Raw genomic sequence first — 22257 nt, 5'->3', positions numbered from 1 at the left:
ACCTCCAGTCTCCTCTAGGGAGCACATCAAAGGACAAATGCCAGGACCAATGCCTAACCTACACCTCCACTTTATGGTCAACCGATGATTCATCTGAGCAGTACCTGCTCAGACAAAATCTACAGACATCTGTCATAAAACTTAATTGTAGGGCATTGTAAACCCCAGTTCACAGAGCATGTGAACCCACAGAATTATAGTAACATATTTGCTGTGTTAAAGTGTCTAATACACTTCAATAGCTAACTAGCTGTCTATTTATTTATTACGTAAGATAGCTAACTAGCTGTCTATCTATCCATTTCGTTAGATAGCTAACTAGCTGTCTATGTATCCATTTCTTTAGATATCTAACTAGCTGTCTATGTATCTATTACGTAACATAGCTAACTAGCTAGCTATGTATCCATTTCGTTAGATAGCTAACTAGCTGTCTATGTATCCATTTCGTTAGATAGCTAACTAGCTGTCTATGTATCTATTACGTCAAATAGCTAACTAGCAGTCTATGTATCTATTACGTTAGATAGCTAACTAGCTGTCTATGTATCCATTTCGTTAGATAGCTAACTAGCTGTCTATGTATCTATTACATAAGATAGCTAACTAGCTGTCTATATATCTATTACGTAAGATAGCTAACTAGCTGTCTATGTATCTATTATGTTAGATATCTAACTAGCTGTCTATGTATCTATTACGTTAGATAGCTAACTAGCTGTCTATGTATCTTTTACGTAAGATAGCTAACTAGCTGTCTATGTATCTTTTACGGTAGATAGTTAACTAGCTGTCTATGTATCTATTATGTTAGCTAGCTAATTAGCTACTATGTATCTATTACATTAGATAGCTAACTAGCTGTCTTTGTATCTATTATGTTAGATAGTGAACTAGCTGTTTAATATTTACATTTGTTGATGATCGGTTATTTATGCACAGTATATGTTTGATATTATGTACTTATTGTTTTGCGTTTCATATTTGTATGAATATATATATATTACTTGATTCTTATATGAAATGTAAATTGTTGTTGTTAATATATCACTTTAATTTTAAAAACACTGTTTTGCACTTTTCAAATCAACAAATCTAACAAAATCAATTTTTTTCTTATCATATCCTTAATTTCCTCTCAGTAGACTGTCACTGGAATATTATAAACACTGTGGTCAAGAAAATTCCAGTTAACTTGATGATAAATGATATTGATCGGTGTTGAATTATATTATTATTGATATAAAAAAACAGATTTTTACATGCATTGATGATAGTGAATCTTCTATAAAGGAACAAAACATTACTCGGATCAGTTACAGATATTATAATGACTAGAATATTAGTGACATCTAGTGGTGGAGTCCTGCAAATGCAGGAAGCTTCCTGAAAGAACAAGAAAGATCCAGCAACGTCAGGTATCTGTAAAAACAGCTCTACCCAGTGGAGAGGTGGGGTAATGACTGGAAAGTTCCTGAAAACTCTGGAGCTCCTCCAGGTAGAATATAAAAGCGGGGACAGTCTCACAGCTGAGACAGAAGACAACACAAGAATCCAACACAACACATCTCACAACAAGAAGAGGAATCAACTCCAAAGCCACACTGAAGATGCTGTGCTCTTGTGGATTCCAGTCTGGCCTCAGTCCATTGATGCTCGTCCACTTTCCTGTGCGCAGTCTCTGGCCTGAGGACAAACCTCGTCTCTGCCAGCAGCATGGACTGCAGAGACACCTGCAGGAGCTGTGCAGCAGTCTGGAGCTGATGGACAAACTTCAACAGCAGATCCTGGAGGAGGAGGAGAAGAAGAAGTCTGTCCAAAGCAGTGAAGCCTTGCAGCCACTTTCCTTCCAGCTGGAGAAACATGAGGAGAACTTTGGCCTGATCCTGAACACTGAAGGCTTTTCTCCAGAGGACCTGTCTGTCAGGCAGGTGGGCAGGAAGCTGAGAGTCAGCGGCAAGACGGAGAAGAAGCAGGAGGACGGCAAAGGCTCCTACTCTTACAGACTCCAGGAGTTCAGACAGGAGTTTGATCTGCCTAAAGATGTGAACCCTGAAGACATCACCTGCTGCCTGAGTCCAGACGGGAAGCTCCACATCCAGGCAGCCAGAGCTCCTCCATGTGCTGAGGAGGCTGAGAGAGCTGAGCATCAAGAGGAGCACGGAGGAGGAAACACAGCAGAGTTTGTCTTCACACACCTAAGAAAACAACATCAGCAGCAGCAGCAGCTCTGAGACTCAAGACAGCAAACAGGACAAACCTGGACACATGGACTGATCACAATCTTACTGTGTCTGTGTCAAACATCATGTTTTCATACTAATGTTACTTAATGATGGTGGTGGTGATTTTGTACATTGATAAGTCAATGAGTGAAATAAATGTCATAAATAAACACAATTTAAGTGAAATTGTGATTTTTTAATTATTAAAATTATAAATACATTTAGCATTACTATGATGCATTTTACAATGTATCTAAGTCATAAATACATGTAAAATAAATGTACAAACTAAACTATGAGGCATTCACTTTCCATTTCCTCTCAGTTGGCAGCTGTTATTGGGACCACTAAATATATTTTATTCCTATAAAACATACATATAACCAAACACAAATATTGATTAGTTATATACTGTACATGATCATTCAGAAAACACAAACCCTATAGTATTAAAGCAATTTTAATCCTCAAAATAATATTTCTTGGTGTATAACAGCTAACATCTATTTGTATCATGTTTTCTTGTTACTCTCATACATAAACTATACATTATAAATTCATATTTTTCTAATTTTTCTTTTTTGAGATTCAATATTGATATTGTTTTTATTAGCTTCCGTATCATGTGACATGTGTAGGAGTCAATGACGCAGCTTCTTATATTTTATGTAAATATGAATCCATTATAAGGTCTTAAATATCAGTATTATAATTTAAAAAAAAACAAAGACTCTTCAAAGGTAACCATGTCACCATATAACCCACTGAGGACACAATTTGCATTTCATATAAATATTTCTGTATTTTTAACAATGTTTTTAGTAAGTAATTCTTCAAGTATTAAAACAATCCAAATGTTCTATTTCTATTTACCTCTTTAAAAATTCAAAAGGTCTCTTGGTAATGGACGCCTGCGGCTGCAGAAACCTGAGCTGAAGTGTGTGACACTGTGGTGTCAGATATCACAGGAGACACAGACATCGATCAACCATGAAGTCACTGCACTCCAGACTTTACAAAGAAAGAGAAGAGTGAGAATATGACATGACCTGAAATATGTAACGCCAATCTTCTCAAAGTCTGTTTATGACAATCAATAACAACCTTTTAAATCATTAAATTATTACACTTAATATCAAAGAACAAGGCAAGGTTATAATAATTAATAATAATTATATTATTAAACGTATTACAGCTTGTTTAGTGTTTTAAAGGGGAAATAAGTAGTTTATAGTGCCATCTAGAGGAGAGGCTGAAATTTACAACAAAGACCTGCTGCTCTGCTCACCCCTCCCTTCCCTGAGCGCTACGGTATCCACAGCTGGTCAAATGTCGTCCTCGTTGTCTTTCTCCGTGTCAGCAGATGAGGTTCGTGAGGCGAGGGAGAGGGCGAGCTACCACGGCCGTAGCAGACGAAGCGGAGAGAGAGGAGGCGGGACTTCCGCTACAAGTAAAGAGACGCTTGTTTTGTTCTCTCGCGTTTGTCCTTACAGGCTCCGGTAGAAACATGGCGTCTCGCCGCTAACAGTGGCTATGCAACCGCGGTCCGCGGTCATGTTATTTAACATGACTTTTTGAAACACTACGAAAATGAAACAAAAACTATTATACAGCGACTAGACAATGCAGGAGCACATAATATGTATAAAAAAGTGGATTTTGAGTTATATAAACCCATAAATACTACATATTGTACCTTTAACTTTTGATTCCATAGGTCCATGCTTTTATTGTGATTTTATTTTATTATTCCATATTAAAACGGACACTTATTCTGAAATTTTGTAAAGAAAATCAACAAATATGAGTTTAAATTACTGTGTTAAATTTAAAAGAATATAAGACTTTAAAGCAGAAATTAAGGACACAAAGCAGGTGAAAGTATAAGTTATATTTCAGGAAAACAATAATCTTACGTACACATATATATTGAAATGTCGTCCCACTGTGTTACATTACAAGTGTTAAGAAATGTTTTTGATGTCAGAAAAAATTCACGCTGTTATTGACCTTCAGAGTCGATTCACAGGAGAGGAATGTCAAGGCACACATGGAATTACAGATAATAAAAAAAAACAGGTAAAAATAAAAATACTATATGAGAGTAAACGTGACAGAACTAACATGTCTGTACGTGGACGCTCAGATTCTCATCACCGCCACGGACGCATCACAACTTTTTAAAGCTTTACAGATGTGGAACTCAAACAAAAAGGAAACCTGACCCCTAAATCTGTGTTAATAAAAGTGCTCACAAGTCAGAACGTCTGCAGTTTTTTTACACGGTCATAACAAAGGAAAACAATGAGAAATGATGAAGTACATGATGTTAACTGTCATAACCAAGCTATTACTGCGAAAATAACAGTATAATACCATTGTTTTTAAGTATTTGTATTATAGAGAAGATGGTTTTACCACAATAGTACCACCTTATTACAATATCATGACCATAATACAGTCCTTTCAGCGATTAATACTCAATTTTAATAGAGATTAAGGGCTGGGCAATAAGTCAGTAACACTAATTTTATTTATATAATTCATTTACTTCAATAGCTACATTACAAAACTGTATTTATACATCATTATTATGACTATTTATCCACGTAAAGGCACTGACTTACTTGCTTACACACTCCCATAAACAGACCTTTTAAGTAAGTGAAAACCAAGCAAAAATGTTCTCACTTCCTGTGGTTTTTAAGATTTTTTGGTCCTCACAAATAATACACACACACACACACACACACACACACACACACACACACACACACACACACACACACACACACACACAATAACTATCAATATTTACTGATTTAAAAAAAAATTCAATGTAATAAAACCTGCTTTTTTTCCTTCTTTTTAAAAAATAAAAATATTTCCCCGCCCTGTATAAATCTACCACATCTGACTGTCCCATGTGCTCATTTTGAAGCCCCCTGTTGACTATGTTGGGGTATTGCAGCACAAGTGAGGCTCAGTGAAATCAGAACTATTCAGTATATCTGTCATCTACCATCCACAGTTTAGATTACAATGTTTGGGAATCAGGGAAACCAAAATGTCTAAAGCTTCATGTAAACAAAAATAACCTCCCAATATTTCAGTGATGCTGACAAACTGTAACAACTAGATTGTCAAAAGAAGCATTAGAAATGCAATGTAATACCATAATAATCAGGAGCATATAATGGCTTTGTTAAGCTGAGTTCAAAAAGCTTCCTCACGAGAAAGCATCAAAGTGTCCGTATCCTGAGCCTGAACTCTGACCTCTCCCTGGACGGAGAGAAAACAATCACATACGCAGATGGTTTCAATAAAACAACCCCCCCAAAAAAAGAGAAAAAAAAAACAGAAAAGAAAAACAGCTGTGGAGCAGCCTGTCAACACAAGCAACATGGTCAATAAGAGACATAAAACCAGTTTGAACTCGGTCCACCATCGTTTTTAGGTCAGTTAAGGCACTTAAGGGGTTCAGGCTTGTAATTTAGTACAGATGTGACAACATCAGTGAGATTTCAGCGACGTTAGTCATCACAGTGTTCAGATTTCAAACAGTAACTGTACTAAACTGTGTCAGCTGAAGAGAAGGAAAACTGTCACCTCCCATCGAAAACAATACTGAGCAGGTAATTCAAGTAAAAACAAAACAAGCGTCAAGATAAATTCATGCAGTCCAGTCCAGTTCCACCCATGAAAACATAACAATGAAGGATCCACGTCTGTGTTTGTGTCTTTACATGCTGTGTTCCTGTAGAAGGAGGAGGTGAAATGATGAATGAAGTGGTGAAATGGTGAAATGGTGAAAGACATGTAGTGATCACCTCAGAGAGGCAGCCGTGGCCGATGGAGAGCAGCTGTTTTCAACATCTTTGCCGTTCTGCTGAGTTTCAAGATGTTCACAGAGCGTCAGCAAAATCCCTGCAACTGGTACATTCATCAGAGCTGTCCACATTATACAAGAGCTTGTCATTCCACAGACAAGTGGCCTATATTTTTCTACAGAGGGACAGTTTTCTCCCAAACACTCATCCCAGACCCAGGATCCATGACAACATAAGTCTCCAGGGTTGTTTTTTCTTCAGGTGCAGGTCGATTAGATGCCGCTGAGAACATCAATCAAACTCTGCCTGTTTCCCTCTTCAGGCTTTTCTCCCACTTCCTTTAACGCATTTTTGTTTTAGTCCAACTTCACCCTCTCCCTCCTCCTACTGGTCATGGTCATCGTCGTATCTCTGAAGCGCGTCTTCCAGCTTGGCCGTGATCTTCTGGAAGAAACTGATCTGCTGACGGAGATGGTGCTGCATCTGCGCACGGAAGTCCCGTACACGTGTGCGATGGAAATGTTGAATTTCCGCCAGCGTGGCGCATGAAATGATGTTGCAGCGGTCGTGGAGCTCCCCTTCCTGCTTCGGACAGTCCCTCACTTTAGTCAGTGCACCTGAAAGAGGAGGAGAATCAGGTTTAAGAGAAAAAGTCTGAGATTCAAAAATAAAAAACTGACTTAATTTGTAATATTTGTGTGTAATATTCTTATTTTACCAGCCTTTAACTAGCCTTTTTGCTTTAGAAGGTAAAATGAGACAATATCAAACTCACGTGACACAACAAAATAGCTTAGCTTAGCACAACAAATCTTCAACTTTTTTCCTGTTTGCAAATTTAGTAAGCAATTATGATACAAAACAAGTTTTGTTTTCATATAAGTACTGATATGTTTTTAGCCAGTTTTAGCTTAGCTTACCACAGGAAAACTTAAAGTTGTTTTTAAATTTAGTAAACGGTGAAGATGCAAGACCAACGATGAGCCAGTATGAGCTTAGGTCAGCAAAAAAAAGAAGAAAAACTTGACACCATAGAGGTTTTCGAGGGGGTCGTACCTATGTTCCCCGGGTCCTATGTTCCCCGTTTTTCCCAAAAAAGGTCCACTTTGTATGTGACAGGGGAACATAGGACCCTTTTTTTGAAAAAGGGTAGGGTTAGGAGGGACCGTACCTATGTTCCCCGGGTCCTATGTTCCCCGGGTCCTATGTTCCCCGCTTTTTATGTGACCGGGGAACATAGGACCCTTTCTCTAAAATAGGGTCCTATGTTTCCCGCTATTCATAACCCCTAACCCTCTTACCCTAACCCTAACCCTTTAGCCTGGAGCTCCACACCCAGGCTTCCACAAAGTGGGGAACATAGGACCCTTTTTGGAAAAAACGGGGGACATAGGACCCCACTCTCCTCCACCTTCAACAATGTTAAGCTAAGCTAACCATCCACTGTTTCTAGCTTTAGACAAACATGAAATATTTCAAACTAAGTGTGAGTGTGACAGTATTTTTTATGTTTTGAAGTAAAAGTTGACTTCGCAAACCTTAGTTTCCTGATGTGTCTGAGAAAGAGAAAGGTGAACGGAGGAATACTCTGTTACAGTCTGCATTCTTATAGCTTTTTAACAGCAGACATTTCAACTGTGATTCTGTGTTTTTCCTGTCACATCAAAGTCATTGCTGTAAACATACAGCCCAGACTGAAAACTCTTGTTCCTAACTGGTCCAAATAAGGTTCATAAACTTCCACATATGGGCTAAACCCTGCTGTTGATCCAGTATTGGTCCAGATGTGGAATTATCACAGCTGACAGTTTGCTGTATGTGGGTCAAAGGATCTGGCACACATACAAGAGCCTGAATAAAGTCAAAAATGTGGTCCAAGAGTGTCACTCTTAACGTAATTTCGCACATGCACACACACACAAACACATTATAAATAAACACCGTCTCGACACGAGCATGTAAACTGAGAAACAAGTTGGACTTTGCTCTTGTGGCTGCCAAAGTGATTAGGGAATTGTAATCTGAACTCTGAAGATTGGTGAAGTTACCTGAATCCCTTCAGACAAAAATACTTGTTTTTCTATCTTAGTAAGGACATAATGACCTAGCCCCTTGCCCTAAACTTAACTATCACAACAGGTGCCTTACCCTAAACCCTATTCTAACCCTAACCCTGAAGACAAAATGTCCCCACAAGGTCAAAATGTCATCAAAACAATAGGTTTTGTAAAAAATGGACATCAGTGATATAAATACAGATACACACACAACTTCAACCATCCAACTAAAATCTTAATCTCAACCCAACCCAAACCCTGAGCCATCCAAAAGATGTGCTTAAACCCCAAAATACCCCTTAAAAAAGCTCAAAAAGCCCTTTAAATTTGCCAGCCAAAATGTTCTGATAAAGATCGGTTTGAAACAAAATGTGTCCTCACTGCCGTCTACAGACATACACACACATACACACACAGGTGTGTGTAGCTATTCTTCTTGGGACACTACATTGACTTCCAATTCATTAGGACAACCAAAACAATACATTTTTCCTCATGTTAACCCTAACCACAATTCAAATATTTGCCCAAAACTTAACCAGCTCTTCAAAAATGAGGTTCTTCCCCATTAGAACCAGATGTTGGTCTCCATGAGGACTACTGGTCCTGAGAAGGTCAGTTATTTATACCAGAAAATGTCCTAAAGAGGCAACAAGCACACACACACATGCGCACGCACGCACACACACACTACGACCTCCCTCCCTCCTTCTTTCTACTTCTTCCTTCTTCTCTTCAACCACCACCAGGAGGAAGAAGCAAAAGAGGGAGAATAAAAGAGGGAGGAGGGGAAACTAATCCTGAGACTGCTCCATTTTGCATTCCTGCAGTCCCAGGGCAACAGAGTACAAGAGGCCCTGGAATCTGACTCATTCTTATCACATGTAAACTCTCTCTGAGTCCAAACAGTGCAGGAACATTTGGGTGCTCCACAAAAACACAGTTGTCCACCTTTTAGTACCCAGGACTGTAAACATGAGGTGGGCTGATATTCACTGATACACAGAGAGTTTCAGGGAGAAGAAAGAGAATCGTCAAACCTCCGGAGTCTTGTTTCATTCTGTTTGTTTACTGAGGGGCCTTCATCAAAATCAGCTGGTGATGGAAACTGTGGCTTAACTGTGACTAAACTGGCCATTTTGTCAGAGGTAATTGTGACAGGGGTGCAGATTTGCAGATCTTTTTTTCCTTCTGCTGCATCGTGGGCATGTGTTCATGGGCGTTACTCATCAGACTCTTCTATGACAGCAGCCTTGGATTAATCAGAGCCTCTCGCTTTCATCCCTCCACTCACACTGGAATCTTAAATTCCTTTTCGTGCAAGTAATAAACTTTTTTTTAATTAACAGCTACAAAGTCTTTGTTCTTGGTAGCTTTGTGGCAAGATTACTTTGACAGTTTTTAATTAAATCTATAAAATAAATAAATCTGGGTGTGGATATGACAATTTTCCTTTTTTTAGTTGCGTAATAAAGAAGTGAAGAAAGGCTGCTTTTCCTTCTCCAACAAGTGTTTCCTCATAAATCACTTGCAGCTCAGGTTTTCCTGAAATGAAAACCTGGTTTTCCTGAAATGAAAACCAGGTTTTACTAAGTTTGTAGCCGATGTTCTTTGCCATGAAGTCCTGTAAACGCAGTATTAATATATCATATCATATTACACTACCATGGTCTGGTAACAATAGGTTTTTCCTCATCTTTGCTTAATTCAACCTTTTTTACTTTCTTTCTTTTTTTTTTTAAATCACTTACAATGCAAGCCCTTTTTTGCCAAATTATCAGTGTAACAGTAGTGTTGTTCGTTACATAGATGGGTTAATGTGTGTTATTTGTCAAACAGGAAGTAGGTGAGTTGTGTGTAAGCTAAGTCAGTATGGGGTCGTACCTATGTTCCCCGGGTCCTATGTTCCCCGTTTTTCCCAAAAAAGGTCCACTTTGTATGTGACAGGGGAACATAGGACCCTTTTTTTGAAAAAGGGTAGGGTTAGGATTAGGGTTAGAGAAAGGGTCCTATGTTCCCCGGTCACATACAAAGCGGGGAACATAGGACCCGGGGAACATAGGTACGGTCCCGTCAGTATTAGCTTAGCTTACCACAATTAAACTTAAACTTGTTTTTAAAATAATTAGCAAACATAAAAGCTACGTTTTTGAGACACTAGCTTATCTTAGCACAACAAAACTTCAACATGTTTTCAAATTTAGTTAACATCTAAACTAGGTTTTTGAGCCAGTAATGTGTTATTTGTCAAACAGGAAGTAGGTGAGTTGTGTGTAAGCTAAGTCAGTATTCGCTTAGCTTACAACAATTAAACTTAAACTTGTTTTTAAAATAATTAGCAAACATAAAAGCACTTATCTTAGCACAACAAAACTTCAACATGTTTTCAAATTTAGCTTAACATATAAACTAGGTTTTTGAGCCAGTAATGTGTTATTTGTCAAACAGGAAGTAGGTGAGTTGTGTCCATCACAGAGACCACTGGAACCATTCAGGCTGTGTGTTTCCATAGTCAGGCGCTGTGATTGTATCTGGAGAGAGCTGAGCTCTCAGCGCCCTTTAGAAACAGAGCCTCCAGGTTTGGCAAACGTCAGGCGTTTACGTGCCAGGAGTGACTCCCTCCTCCCGACCTGCAGAGCACTAACAAGCTAACTCATCTGCAAGTCCTTTGTATGTGTGTGTGTTTTTCTGTGTGTTTTCAAATGAGCGAGCACAGAGTCTCACAGTATCCAGGCTGTTACAATGGACAGGCCCAGGGTTTCAAGTTTTTCGACTCTGCAGATTGACGTAAACGAAAACAGATGTTGCCCTTGGTTAGGAAACTGGGTCTCTGTGTATTGTCTGCCTTTATGGCAACATAAAAATAGGACGGCGTCTTTTAGGAGCATCATTATTCTTTTAAAGCAAAATAGCTAAATCGGTGCGTCTCTTGTTCCTAAGTCAATTAATGTCTGCTGTTTGGAAAACAAAGAGTGAGAGTCATGGCTCTCAGTTCCTTCCAGCTCCTTTGCTTGGTTTTGCATTTGATTTTTTTCTTCTCACACACATAGTTGGAGGATTACAGGTGTAGTACGATAATACTGACACCTCACCAAATAAAATCTATGCATGCTGACGTCAACAATTTCTGTAGACAATGTTTTCTTGTAGTTTCTTGTAGTTAAACCACCCACTCCCCAAACCAAAGTCCATTAAGAAAATCCACATTTTTATAAAACAGCACAAAGAAGTTCTTGATCTACATCAGTAAGTTCAAATGTATTATTTCAGTGTTTGAAAGTCATTTGTTTGAATTTACTTCAGTGTCACAAACTGACCACACGAGGCAGCAGTAGACCAGACTCTCCTGTATCACCTGAGCTGAAAACACTGATTTTATCAATTGACTTTGGTGCAGGAGAGCGAGCAGTTTATAAAGCTTGTTGTCATACCTCATACAAACTAATTTCCATTACTTTCACACAACTCTCCACATTGCCCTCGTGGCCTCTATGTTAAGCTAGATGTCGCTCCAAACCGCTACCGCCTTAAACAATTGCTCTTGTAGTGGCATGTCGCTTTCACCTGAGGGCGTCGCTCTGTCCTGCTCTGGACATCTCACATTACATATATGAGGAAAAAAACTGTTTCATAAAGAGGCACTAACATGTACTAACATGTACATGTGGCGTGACCTGCTTCAAAACAAAGTAAAAGGAAGCTCAGGTTACAGCACATAGAGTAACTGTGTGACTGTGCTTACAGCAACATTACCTCACTATATGTTTGCACATAAAAAAAACCACATTGTGGTTCGTTGCTATTTTAATGTTTAAAATACGATCTATATTAAACTGGCGCTTCCTGTTTTCAAATTGGGTTAAAAAAAATGTATCACACAAAATTAGTTTTGAACTGGTACTGGCTTCGCTTACCACAACAAAGCTTGTTTTCAAATTTAGTTTGTATTCAGCCAGGATTAGCTTAGCTTACCACAACAAAACTCCAACTTTTCTTTAAGTTAGTAAGTACACACAAGATTCATTTTTAAGCCAGTATTAGCTTAGCTTCCCACAGTTAAACTTAAACTTGTTTTTTAAATAATTAGCAAACATAAAAGCTACGTTTTTGAGACACTAGCATATCTTAGTACAACAAAACTTCAACATGTTTTCAAATTTAGTAAGCAAGTAACATCTAAACTAAGTTCTTGACTTCAAACTTCAAATTTATAAGTTTTATAAAACATACAGGAAAAGTTTACAGGCGGTAATAAGGCAATTATTTGGCTACGGTTAGACTAGGTCTTCCACCTTCATCCTATTGTTAAGCTAAGCTAAGCTAACCATCCCTTAGTTATAGTTGGATACATGTGAGCAGTAAAAAAAAAAATTCAGCAACAATGTTAAGAATAAATTCCATTAAATTCAGCGTTACTCTACCACAAGCCCAAAACTACTTATATTACCTGGTACAATTTTAATGTTTAAAACACTTTGTATAATTAATCTGTGCTCGATGTCCCTCAGACTAATGATGCTATATGGCAGCCATTGTATGTTTGCATTTGCCACTTGAACACAGAAACAAACACACACACACACACACATCCCCACCTTTCTGTACATGGATGATGTCAGGAAAATTGGCCAAGTGTCCTCTGTAGAGGTCCAGCAGGTCAGAAATGGGATCCAGGTCCTGGCGTGGCTGCTCAGCAAAATACTCTCCTATGACCTCGTAGGATTCACCAGTGTAAGCGATGGCCTTGTTCAGACCGGTTGAATACACCTGCTGGTCCAGCTCGAAGGACTGGCCCAGGAGTCTGAAAGACTGTCCCACTTTCTGGTACTCCTTCTTGAACCCGGCCATCTGTTTGCGGCCAAACTCGTTGATGGTGGTGTTCACAACAACGATGTTCTCATCCATCCTTTTGGTAAAGGTCTTGAAACCTTCAATTTTGCTCTCCACCTCCTGGAGGTCCAGAGGAATGTCGGGTGTGCTGAGGAGGAAATGTGAGGAAAACAAGAGTTGGATTTGGTGCTGAGAGTGAGCGTTTTACACCTTTGAATTTCAAGTCAAATAAGGTTGTCTGAATGGAAGATAAAGCTCAAGCAGGCATGAGTTCTTTGTTAGGTTAGCCTCTGGTTTTCCCTTCTGCTCCTGCCAGCAGCCATGTTATCAGTGAAAGGAAGTGTCTGGGTCCCAGGCTGGTTTCACAGAAATGACGGAAAGTGACTGCGTGTCAGTGCCTCGTAGCACCACACTTCAATAATTAAACGGAGCTATGGTTACACAGTGGTTTCATACATAATAGCCTGTTCATTTTAAATATACTGTACAAGTTTCTGATTTCCTGCACGTGCCATATAACCAAAATCCATGACTCAAACTCCTACCTGATTGTGAGGAAGAAATTGGCACCGACCAGTTCGTCCCTCTCCGCCTTCCTCTTGCCCTGTTTCCAGGCTTTCTCGTCTGCCCCGCAGGTCAGGAAATGCTGGAAGACGTCACACCTCGCCAACACAGGGTGACTGGTCATGTGGTTCATCCACCAGATCAAACCTTTCCTCCTCTTGGAGATGAAGTCCTCCTCGAAGCGCCCCGTGGCCTGCTTCTCCGGCAGGTGGGGCACAGAGATGACGGGGAAACGCTCCACTAGGCGAGCGTACAGCCAGTCAAAGTGTTTATACCTGGGGGAACGATTGGAGGGAGAGGGGATGAGAAGTGGGAGGCGAGAAGGTGAGAAGGTGTGAGGATGAAGGAGAAATAATTTTTCTCCCTGGCTGACACTGAAACAAATGAACATGTGTTGAAATGACAGGAAAACAAGATGGAAGGTGCAGAGGGAATCTCAGAGAGGAAACGTGGAGATTTCTGAAGACTCCACTGGGCAAAGGGCCACACTCAACCCTGTTTAACCCTGTAAGACCCATGGTTGTAAAATTACAACGTTACCTTTAGCCATCCCAAAAAACAATCTGTTATATTTTATCTGTTTTTTTACCACATGTACATAGTCATTGAGTCTTATTGTTCAGTCTAACAATGTTAGTGGATGTTACATTTGTTTATAAGTCCTGATTTATGACCATGAACGCACACAACTTTTCAAGATTTCCTCCGAACAAAATCTCTTTGTTTCATTGGACAGGATTCATCAAATTAAAGTAAGTAAAATCTCTCTTATATTTTTTGGATGTTATTACAATGTGTAGAGCATGTACATATTTAGTTATTGTGGAATAGATGCATCAAATTTCATTTAGAGCTTGTTACATATTTGTAATTTTACAACACTGGGTCTTGGTGGTAGCAAAAATAGCAGGCTTGTTGCAGTGGACACAAGAAAGCCAGAAAAAGCCAGAATTTTATCCTGTTTATTTATTTATGTATTTATTCTTAATAAATGATTTCATAAAAATATGAATAATGTGTGATTATTTTTAAATGTTATATACATTTATGGAGCTAAGTAAGCAATCAAACTTGCAAATGAACCCTTAGTTGTTGTGAATTGTTGTTCAGACAAAGTGAGTACAAAATACAGAAATTCTGCTACCACCAAAGCCCAACGTTGTAAAATTACAACGTTTCTCTAAAAACGTACATAAACATTTTTTTCCCAAAAACTCTTTGATTTATGCATCTGAGGCCTCCTACAACAACATCTGAAAGGTCAAATATTTTTTTTTTTAGGTTTTCCTTAATTTGGTTCTTACAGGGTTAAGCTATTTCTTAGGGATAATTGTGGCCACAGGCAGAAACATTTACTTTGAAGGTATAGTGTTCAAAGGGATGAGCTGGTATTGGTCCCATACTCCAAATGAGAGTTTGATGTGATTTGTTATACATTGTTACACACATACAGTAGATAGAGAATAATTTGGTTTGGTACGGTACGATACATATTCTTTCTTGCATCATTAGGAATAGTCCCAAAAAACTGTTCCACTCGTGACACCCTTCTCAGAACCCAGAGGAACCCTTAATCTTAACTGGCCCTCAAAACCAAGTGTTGAGGGTTATTTTGTCACTTAGAAATGGGACACCCCTTAAATGCAGATATGTCTTCAGACTGTGGGGGGCAGAATAACGCGAAAGCTGCGTCCAGTCTGTCAACTCCAAAAAAGAAGAAGAAGAACACATTTACGTCACGATTATTTATTACGATCCGTTTGTCAGTCAAGTTATTAGGTTGTCAGTAAGTTATAAGATGATACTCATACAAATACCACAACCACAGACATATTCAGCTGACAGTTACCACACACCACGGCTTATTGAAAAGTAAACCATAGCAAACGATCCCTTGTCCGCACCGGCCGGCCATTGACAAAAGATTGTAAAATAAAAATAAATGTTACGCAACAATGACGTCAGTAATCCATAATATGGGCCTAAACTAAGATAATACAATGGTTTTCATATTTTTTATATCTCTATTAACAAAGAAAATACTTAATTTGTAGCATACTCGTTTCACTGCTTTCGACGTCATCTTTCTTATGTGAAACCACGCAATGCATTCTGGGTAGCCCTTGCTCCCAAGGGTGGTCTCGGAAAATCTCAATATTGAGGGAGATACAGCCCTTAAACCTGCCCCTCAACTTCATTTTTCTGAGAATCGGGACAGCACTTGCACTAGCGGGAGCACGCATTTTTGAGATTGAGGGTTAATATTGAGGGTTAAGAAAGGAATTGGGATTCACCCTAAAATGGTACGGTATGCAGTCAGCTGATTGGACGACACGCTACGTATCTCGCTGACGCGGCCATAGGCCACAGCTTACCAAGTAAAGGTACTGTTCTCAGTTTATACGCAAGCTCGATCCAGGGCTTAACCGTTCCAAACTGTACTGTACTGAACTGTTCCATAATGGATAACAGGCAGAAGGTTGAGAAAGATTGCTAAGATACTTTGTGGTATGCGAAGGCCACAGCAGTCCTTGATGTGCCGAGAAAGGGAGTGGTATTTGGGGGGAGTTTTTCTTGAGTTGCATTCAGCAGTCCCACCTGGACCTTTAACCATATCAGGACCAGAAGACCCAAGAAGAAGAAGAAGAAGAAGTATTTACCTGCGGTTGACTTGAACGTTTGTGTGCGTGGGGGTCAGGCCGTATGACATGTAGCTCTTCATGCCTTTGAACTTGGTCTGCTTGGTGGGGTCATCAATGGTGCAAGTGAACGGGTACGGGTCCTCCTGCCACTCGGGTCCATGTTTCCCCATTACCACGCAGATCCGGTCCACGTCCTTGACAAAAGCAGAGGCTTCCCCGAGGAGGAAGGCCTCGCCTCCGGACTTGACAAAGGTGGAGAACCTGTTGAGGTTCCTGCCCACCGTGGCCGAGCTCTTGGCCTGCTGGTGGTGGTGGTGATGTTGCTGCTGGCCACTTTCACGCCGCGCCGGCAGGGAGGTGGTGACCGGGTACAGGGGCGGCGAGGTGCCAAACCCCTGAGGAACATCAGTGGCAGGAGAGTTGTCGTCCCAGTCTTCGTCCCAGTCGTCATCGCTGTCCTGGCTGGTGTTGAAGCTGCATCCCCCACTGCCAACACTTCCAACCCCGACTCCTCTCTGGGGATGGGAGTCAGCGGGCGGGAAGGACGTCTGCGTTGCTGGAACGGCTTTTTTTGTTTTTGAGGAGAAGCCGTTGTTGTTGTTGGAGGTGATGTGGTCCCTGATGATCTCCACATAGGAGGCGGGGAAGAGGCCAGCCTGCCCCCTGCTGTTCTCCCCCTCCAACCAGCCCTCCAGCTCCTCCTCACTGAACAGAGTCACCAGCTCATTCTCACTTATGGAGATCTCTCCTGGGTTTTCAGAGTGGAAATCGTACAACACCCTGGCCTTCAGCGCCATAATTCAACACGCTGTGACCAAAAAACCTCTTCTTAAAAGCTTATCCCTGTGTTACGTCCTGATTTTTCCCTCAATAACTTTTTCTTCTTCTTCTTCCTTGGATCAAACCTTTTGAAAATCTCTTGAAGATCTTGGATTATATCTGGATCTAGCAGCAGCAGCAGGAGGAGGAGGAGGAGGAAATAAATAATAATGTTGATGAGAATGAGAGTGAAATGTCTGTTTCTCCAGTGCTGTCAAACTCAAACAGACGTGTATCCGTGCGTTCAGGAACAAGAGCAGGAACAGCAGCAGCAGGAGGAGGAGGAGGAGGCTACCCGACACGCACCTCCTCTCTCTTTCTCTGAGGCTTCAAATATCACTTGTTTCCAATGCAGAACTTAATCCAGGTCGGAGGAAAAACCCTGCCTTTACCAGTGGAGAAAAGATCCAGATCAAAGAACCGGAGCAGGCGAACTTGACGAAGTGAAGCGACTGCGTGAATTCTCCAGATAAGAGTCACAGAGGAGAGGAGAGAAGGGGGGAGGGAGGGGGGTATAAATCCTCTCTCTCCCAGATGCTTGGAACTTTTAAAGGACCAGTCCTAACACGTAGTAGACTGTGTGTGTGAGTAATAGTGGGAGGAGCCACGAGCGAGTTGAGTCAAGTCGTTGGTGGTGGAGGAGTTACTCATGGAAAAAACCCACGTAAACCACAGTTTAAAAAGCCCATTTTCATCCTCTCCATCATCATCATTATCACATTTATCTTCAACACCAACCCTTTTAACGGCAAGATCCCACTATTATAGACTGGAAATATCTCATTATAACACACCACAATTAAAGTAGATGAAAAAGAATCATTTAAAAAGTGATTTAAATACAAATCAAACACAGAGTAAGTTTTTCTCACCTCTCATCTTCAGGAAAAAAAATCAATTCCAGTTGCCACTGACTCCATGACCTGAATGAAGGAGAATCTACACAAACATGACTAAAAAACAGTTTTCTTAGAATAGAATACAATGGACAAATGTGTATTGTATAATAACATATAATACATCTTAATTTAATATATAATATAATGCAATTGTATACACTAGAATGCAGTACAATGTGATTTATGATATAATTAAATATACTCCATAATATAATTGCAGAAGAATAATATAATTAAATAGAGATATTAACCTTAAATACAGTAGAATATGATATAACAGAATACAACAGACAAAATTGACGATTACTATAATTAATATAGGTGTGTTTTGCTACTGCGGTCACCAGAGGTCAGCATTTATCACACAACAGTAGGAAACGACAGTTCCTCTTTCTGTCCAGTTGATGGCAGTAAAGCAACGTGTTAGTTCATCAAACATAGACCGTATGAACAAAGTAACAAAAAGGAACAAAGATATAATAAAGGTATAACTTTAACAAAGTTTTAAACTTTAAGCTCTGTAAATGTTGGAATCAGTGCAGTGAGTGAATAACTTTTTCTTCCTCCTGTCAAATTGATTTGTTTTGGTGCAGCTGTGTGAAACATCTGGGAAAAAGATGTGAGCGTGGTCGAGAATCAGCTGTGGAGCCGTCACAGCCGTGTTTCACAAGACACCGCCAAGGATTCTCATATCTGCAGGAAAAATAACTCATCAGGGACAAATTTAAACACACGGTTTATTGTAGTTTATAGAAATAAAACTGTGTCTGTGCTCATATATTGGCAAAAAAAGCTGCAAATTCAGTAGATACAACACTTTTATTATCCAAAAATCAACACGACTCAGTTACAAATGTTAAAACCTGATGATCGTTGTGATATGGCAACACAGCAGGACGATCTTTCCTCCATCGTTGGATGAGTGAACATGATTTTTCTGCTTCTTTGCAGCTTTTTTAATGTGGAAAAATTGATGGATTTTGTTTTCCCCTGAGATTATTTACAACATGATTTGACAGAGTTTGACTTAAAAAGAGGAAACTGTGAGATTTTTTCTTTCAGGCAATGTGGAGAAAAAAGATCAGGCGGAAGGAGGAGGGACAGTCTAATTATAATAATTGAAATAAAAAGTCATGATTCGGGTTCCAGGCGTGGGAGAACAGGGAGGATGAGGTTTCCAAAGGACGAGTCCTGAGTAATGAAAAAGCCTGAGGAGTGAGTGTGTGCGTGCTGCAGAACACAGAGAGAACACACAAGTTATAGAAAGTGATGAATAACCAGATCCTGGCAGGAATAACACATAAACAATTAAATAGATAAATAAATACAGAAAAGACAGGTAATTGTGAAACTGTCAACACTATATTTATCAAATGAGGCGAGAAGAAATAAAATGAAAATGGACTTCAATAAAAGAAATGTGTTCAAATATATATATGTATATATATATATATATATATATATATATACACACACACACACACACACACACACACACATATATATATATATATAAAGTTCAGTTAAATTATTAATCTTTAATTGCTTTGGTGACTGTGATTCTTTCTTTAAATACAAAAATAAAATACATGCCTAATTTTATGTATTATCAGAATTAAGGTCAGATAATCATCAACAGAAGAGAGAATTCTAAATATTTGATGTAATGTTTGTTGTGATCCTTAAATGTTGCATTAGTATATGTATTTCTGTTTGTTCACTCTTTTCTGACATTTTTCTGGCATTAACACTGACCATGGAGACTAAAAACCTGGTCCTAATAAGACAGAACCTCATTTCTGTGTGTGTTTCTCTCACCTGCAGGGCGGCCTTCTGCTGGGCTGCGATGTGCTGCTGTTCAGCGTTGTCCCTGAAATCCTTCAGACCCAGTCTACAACAACACGATGATGATACACAGGTTAACATTAGACAAATATTGGCTTCACTTTTTAATTTCTCATGATAAAAAAAAAGGTTTGAAAACACCGACAAAAGTACTGTCCATACCTGGCTCCAGGTGTGTTCAGAGATGGATTCTGCAGAAGCCTCCTCCGCTCCTTCTCCAGCTCAGCCAGGATTGCAACACGTGCTTTGTTAGGAAAAGCTGGATTTAAGAAAGGAGAATACAATCATTTAATTTCTCTATATCTGGGAACAATGACTTTGGAGGATTGTGCTGAGAACAAAGTAATCCTGCTTTCGTGTCAAATTTCTAGCAAATTCGCTGTTGAAAAATTGAGAAAATTTAAGGGATCATGCATTCAAACTTTAATAATGTCAAATTCAAGCACTTTCAAGGTTTCCAGTACAACAGTGGCACATGAAACATACATACGACAAACAAAATATTGTTTTACTTACTACTTACTGAGTTTACAATAAAATACATTTTATTTTGCTAAAAACAATCAAAAACCATGTTTGATTATCATCACAGTCACACAAGTGAGTTCCAGATGAACCAGATTTCATTTTATTCCTCCATCTAATATGGGAACTATCAGTCAGACAGCTGTTTATTGTGAAAGAAATTAAATAGTAAGTTTTCAAACCTTGGAAACACAACATTAAAAGTGAAGCACAGTCAAGGATTCAAAGCACCAAATTTAACAGAAAACCTCCAATGATTTTATCTAAAGCTTCACATATTCACATACAATATTCATTAAAGATTCCTAAAATGTGTCTTATTCCAGGCCTTTACTACTGTCGTCTGGTTAACTTTCAAGCAATTTCCCTGTAGAAACGTAAACTTTTTCAATAAAAAGTGACACAAATTTTGAAAAAAATAAGGGGAAATTTAGCTCGAACTTCAAAAATGATATCTGTAATTTACTATTGTACAATATTTATTACAAAAAAATCTTTAACGGCTGTAAAAACAAAAACCTCCCCCTTAAGTCTTTTTCTTGTCTCCCACGTCATCGTTCATGTCAAATGTTAAATTATATTTACTGTAAAAATGTTATCAACGGAAGCCTTGAAGGCATCGCTGCCTCTATGTTGCCTTCATGGCACACGGAATTTCCAGCTCCACTCTCTTGTCTGAACAAACTGGCCGGTAAAGACGAAATAACTTCGGTGCTAACATTGTTTTAGCGCTTAAACTTTAACCATTACCTTGTCCTGGAGGATTAGCAGCCATGACGCAGCGCGTTTAGCTCAGGTCTGTTTATGTTTGTTTCTTTTCTGCTCGGCTAATGTTGTACAGGTGACTGTTAGCGAACAACGATTAAAAAAAACAAAAAAAAACCTCACTCTGTGACGAATAAAACTGGAAGCTGCTGGATTAACAACACTGCGTTTCTTTTTCGTGTTATTATGTATTTTACCAGTTAAGCGTTTTTCTTAAAAATGACGACAAAAGGTGTCGATTATGAGCAGGACAGTCCGTCTTATTTCATCGTGTACTCGGACCGGTTTTTGTGTTAAGCGAAGATATAGTGTTAAAAAAGACAATGTCTCACTCCACTCCCCTTTTCCGGAGCCTTTTCTGATAACATCATGAGCGGCACAAAAACCTAGAAAACTAATACAATGAGTGGAGAATACTACATAGAAATTAGCTATATGAATTATTATCAAAACGTGTACAATTATAACTTAAATGAAGCCTACCTTTTCATCCAGTTAAGAAAAAATGCATTTGAATGTGAGCATTGGTGTCCTTAAAACACAATTTCCTCAAAGCTTTAAGTTTAAATGCTTAACAAAATGACCAGATGGGTTTATTAAAGAGCAACAATACATGCGCACATTTGTATCTAAATGCCTCTAGCGTATTATTATTATTACTGTTGTTTTGAAACAGTAGTTAGCGCTATAATGGCAACATCAATAGAACAGACACATGGTCATCCTTAGAATAAAGGTATAAATACTCACAGTTATTCAAAACAATAAGATGGAAATGCTCATGTTGACCATACAAATCAATTTGGTAGAGGTTTAGATCAAGTGACTAGTGTCAGGGGATACGAGTGACTCAGTTATAATTTTTTAACGATTTCCTTGTTGTTTGCTCCATAAAACGTAAAAGAACAAAAAAACAAAATGGTTAAAGAAAATGTCAGTCAGTGTTCACCAAACCTCGTTAGAATGAAAGTATACATTATGGTAATTAAATCAATAAACGAGAAAGAATAGTCAGTCAACAATGAGTTCTGACAGTTGCTCAACTTGGTTTAAATGAGCGGGGTTGACTACTGTCAATAGACGATCTTTGAAGGGCAATACTAGTCACGTGACGCGTATGTTTACATCCGGGCCCCCGGGGTTGAAGTTCCGCAGCTGCGCAGTGTGAGTCAGCTGACAGCAGCAGCAGCGGCAGCGGATGTGAACATCTCAACCATCATCCAAACACCAGACTCTCTGCTCAGTCTCCGCTGACC

General features: G+C 39.2%; 3 protein-coding genes across 3 annotated transcripts; 1 reads left to right on the top strand and 2 right to left on the bottom strand.

Moving 5' to 3' along the window:
* Window positions 1-1542: 1542 nt before the first annotated feature.
* On the top strand, window positions 1543-2518 carry LOC310938111 (heat shock protein 30-like). The gene is given in 2 exon segments (XM_083902551.1): window positions 1543-2134; window positions 2136-2518. Coding segments are annotated over 2 exon segments (591 nt in total). The 5' UTR covers window positions 1543-1610; the 3' UTR covers window positions 2203-2518.
* Window positions 2519-6439: 3921 nt separating this feature from the next.
* Window positions 6440-16945, bottom strand: LOC310937971 (sorting nexin-18-like; the record flags this gene model as incomplete). The annotated part of the gene is made up of 4 exons (XM_083902361.1): window positions 6440-6672; window positions 12708-13090; window positions 13488-13781; window positions 16167-16945. The coding sequence occupies 4 exons, from the start codon at window positions 16943-16945 to the stop codon at window positions 6440-6442; spliced, it is 1689 nt and encodes a 562-aa protein (XP_083758487.1).
* A 1872-nt stretch (window positions 16946-18817) lies between these two features.
* On the bottom strand, window positions 18818-21271 carry LOC310938619 (SOSS complex subunit C-like). Its single transcript, XM_083903158.1, has 4 exons — window positions 20987-21271; window positions 19874-19970; window positions 19685-19757; window positions 18818-19096 (listed from the first exon to the last, which is right to left on the bottom strand). The coding sequence occupies exons 1-4, from the start codon at window positions 21009-21011 to the stop codon at window positions 18998-19000; spliced, it is 294 nt and encodes a 97-aa protein (XP_083759284.1). The 5' UTR covers window positions 21012-21271; the 3' UTR covers window positions 18818-18997.
* Window positions 21272-22257: the final 986 nt, after the last annotated feature.

The sequence above is a fragment of the Microchirus variegatus genome (genome assembly GCF_963457635.1).
Source record: "Microchirus variegatus genome assembly, chromosome: 16".
Taxonomy (NCBI): Eukaryota; Metazoa; Chordata; class Actinopteri; order Pleuronectiformes; family Soleidae; genus Microchirus; species Microchirus variegatus.
This window is presented reverse-complemented; position numbering and strand designations above follow the sequence as displayed.

What these genes read in the sequence shown, in the direction of transcription:
- LOC310938619 (XM_083903158.1), bottom strand. Translation starts at nt 21,011, where the DNA reads ATGGCTGCTAATCCTCCAGGACAAG. An exon ending in TGCTAATCCTCCAGGACAAG is followed by an intron (nt 19,971 to 20,986) that starts GTAATGGTTAAA and finishes TCTTAAATCCAG; the next exon opens with CTTTTCCTAACAAAGCACGT. An exon ending in CTGAACACACCTGGAGCCAG is followed by an intron (nt 19,758 to 19,873) that starts GTATGGACAGTA and finishes GTGTTGTTGTAG; the next exon opens with ACTGGGTCTGAAGGATTTCA.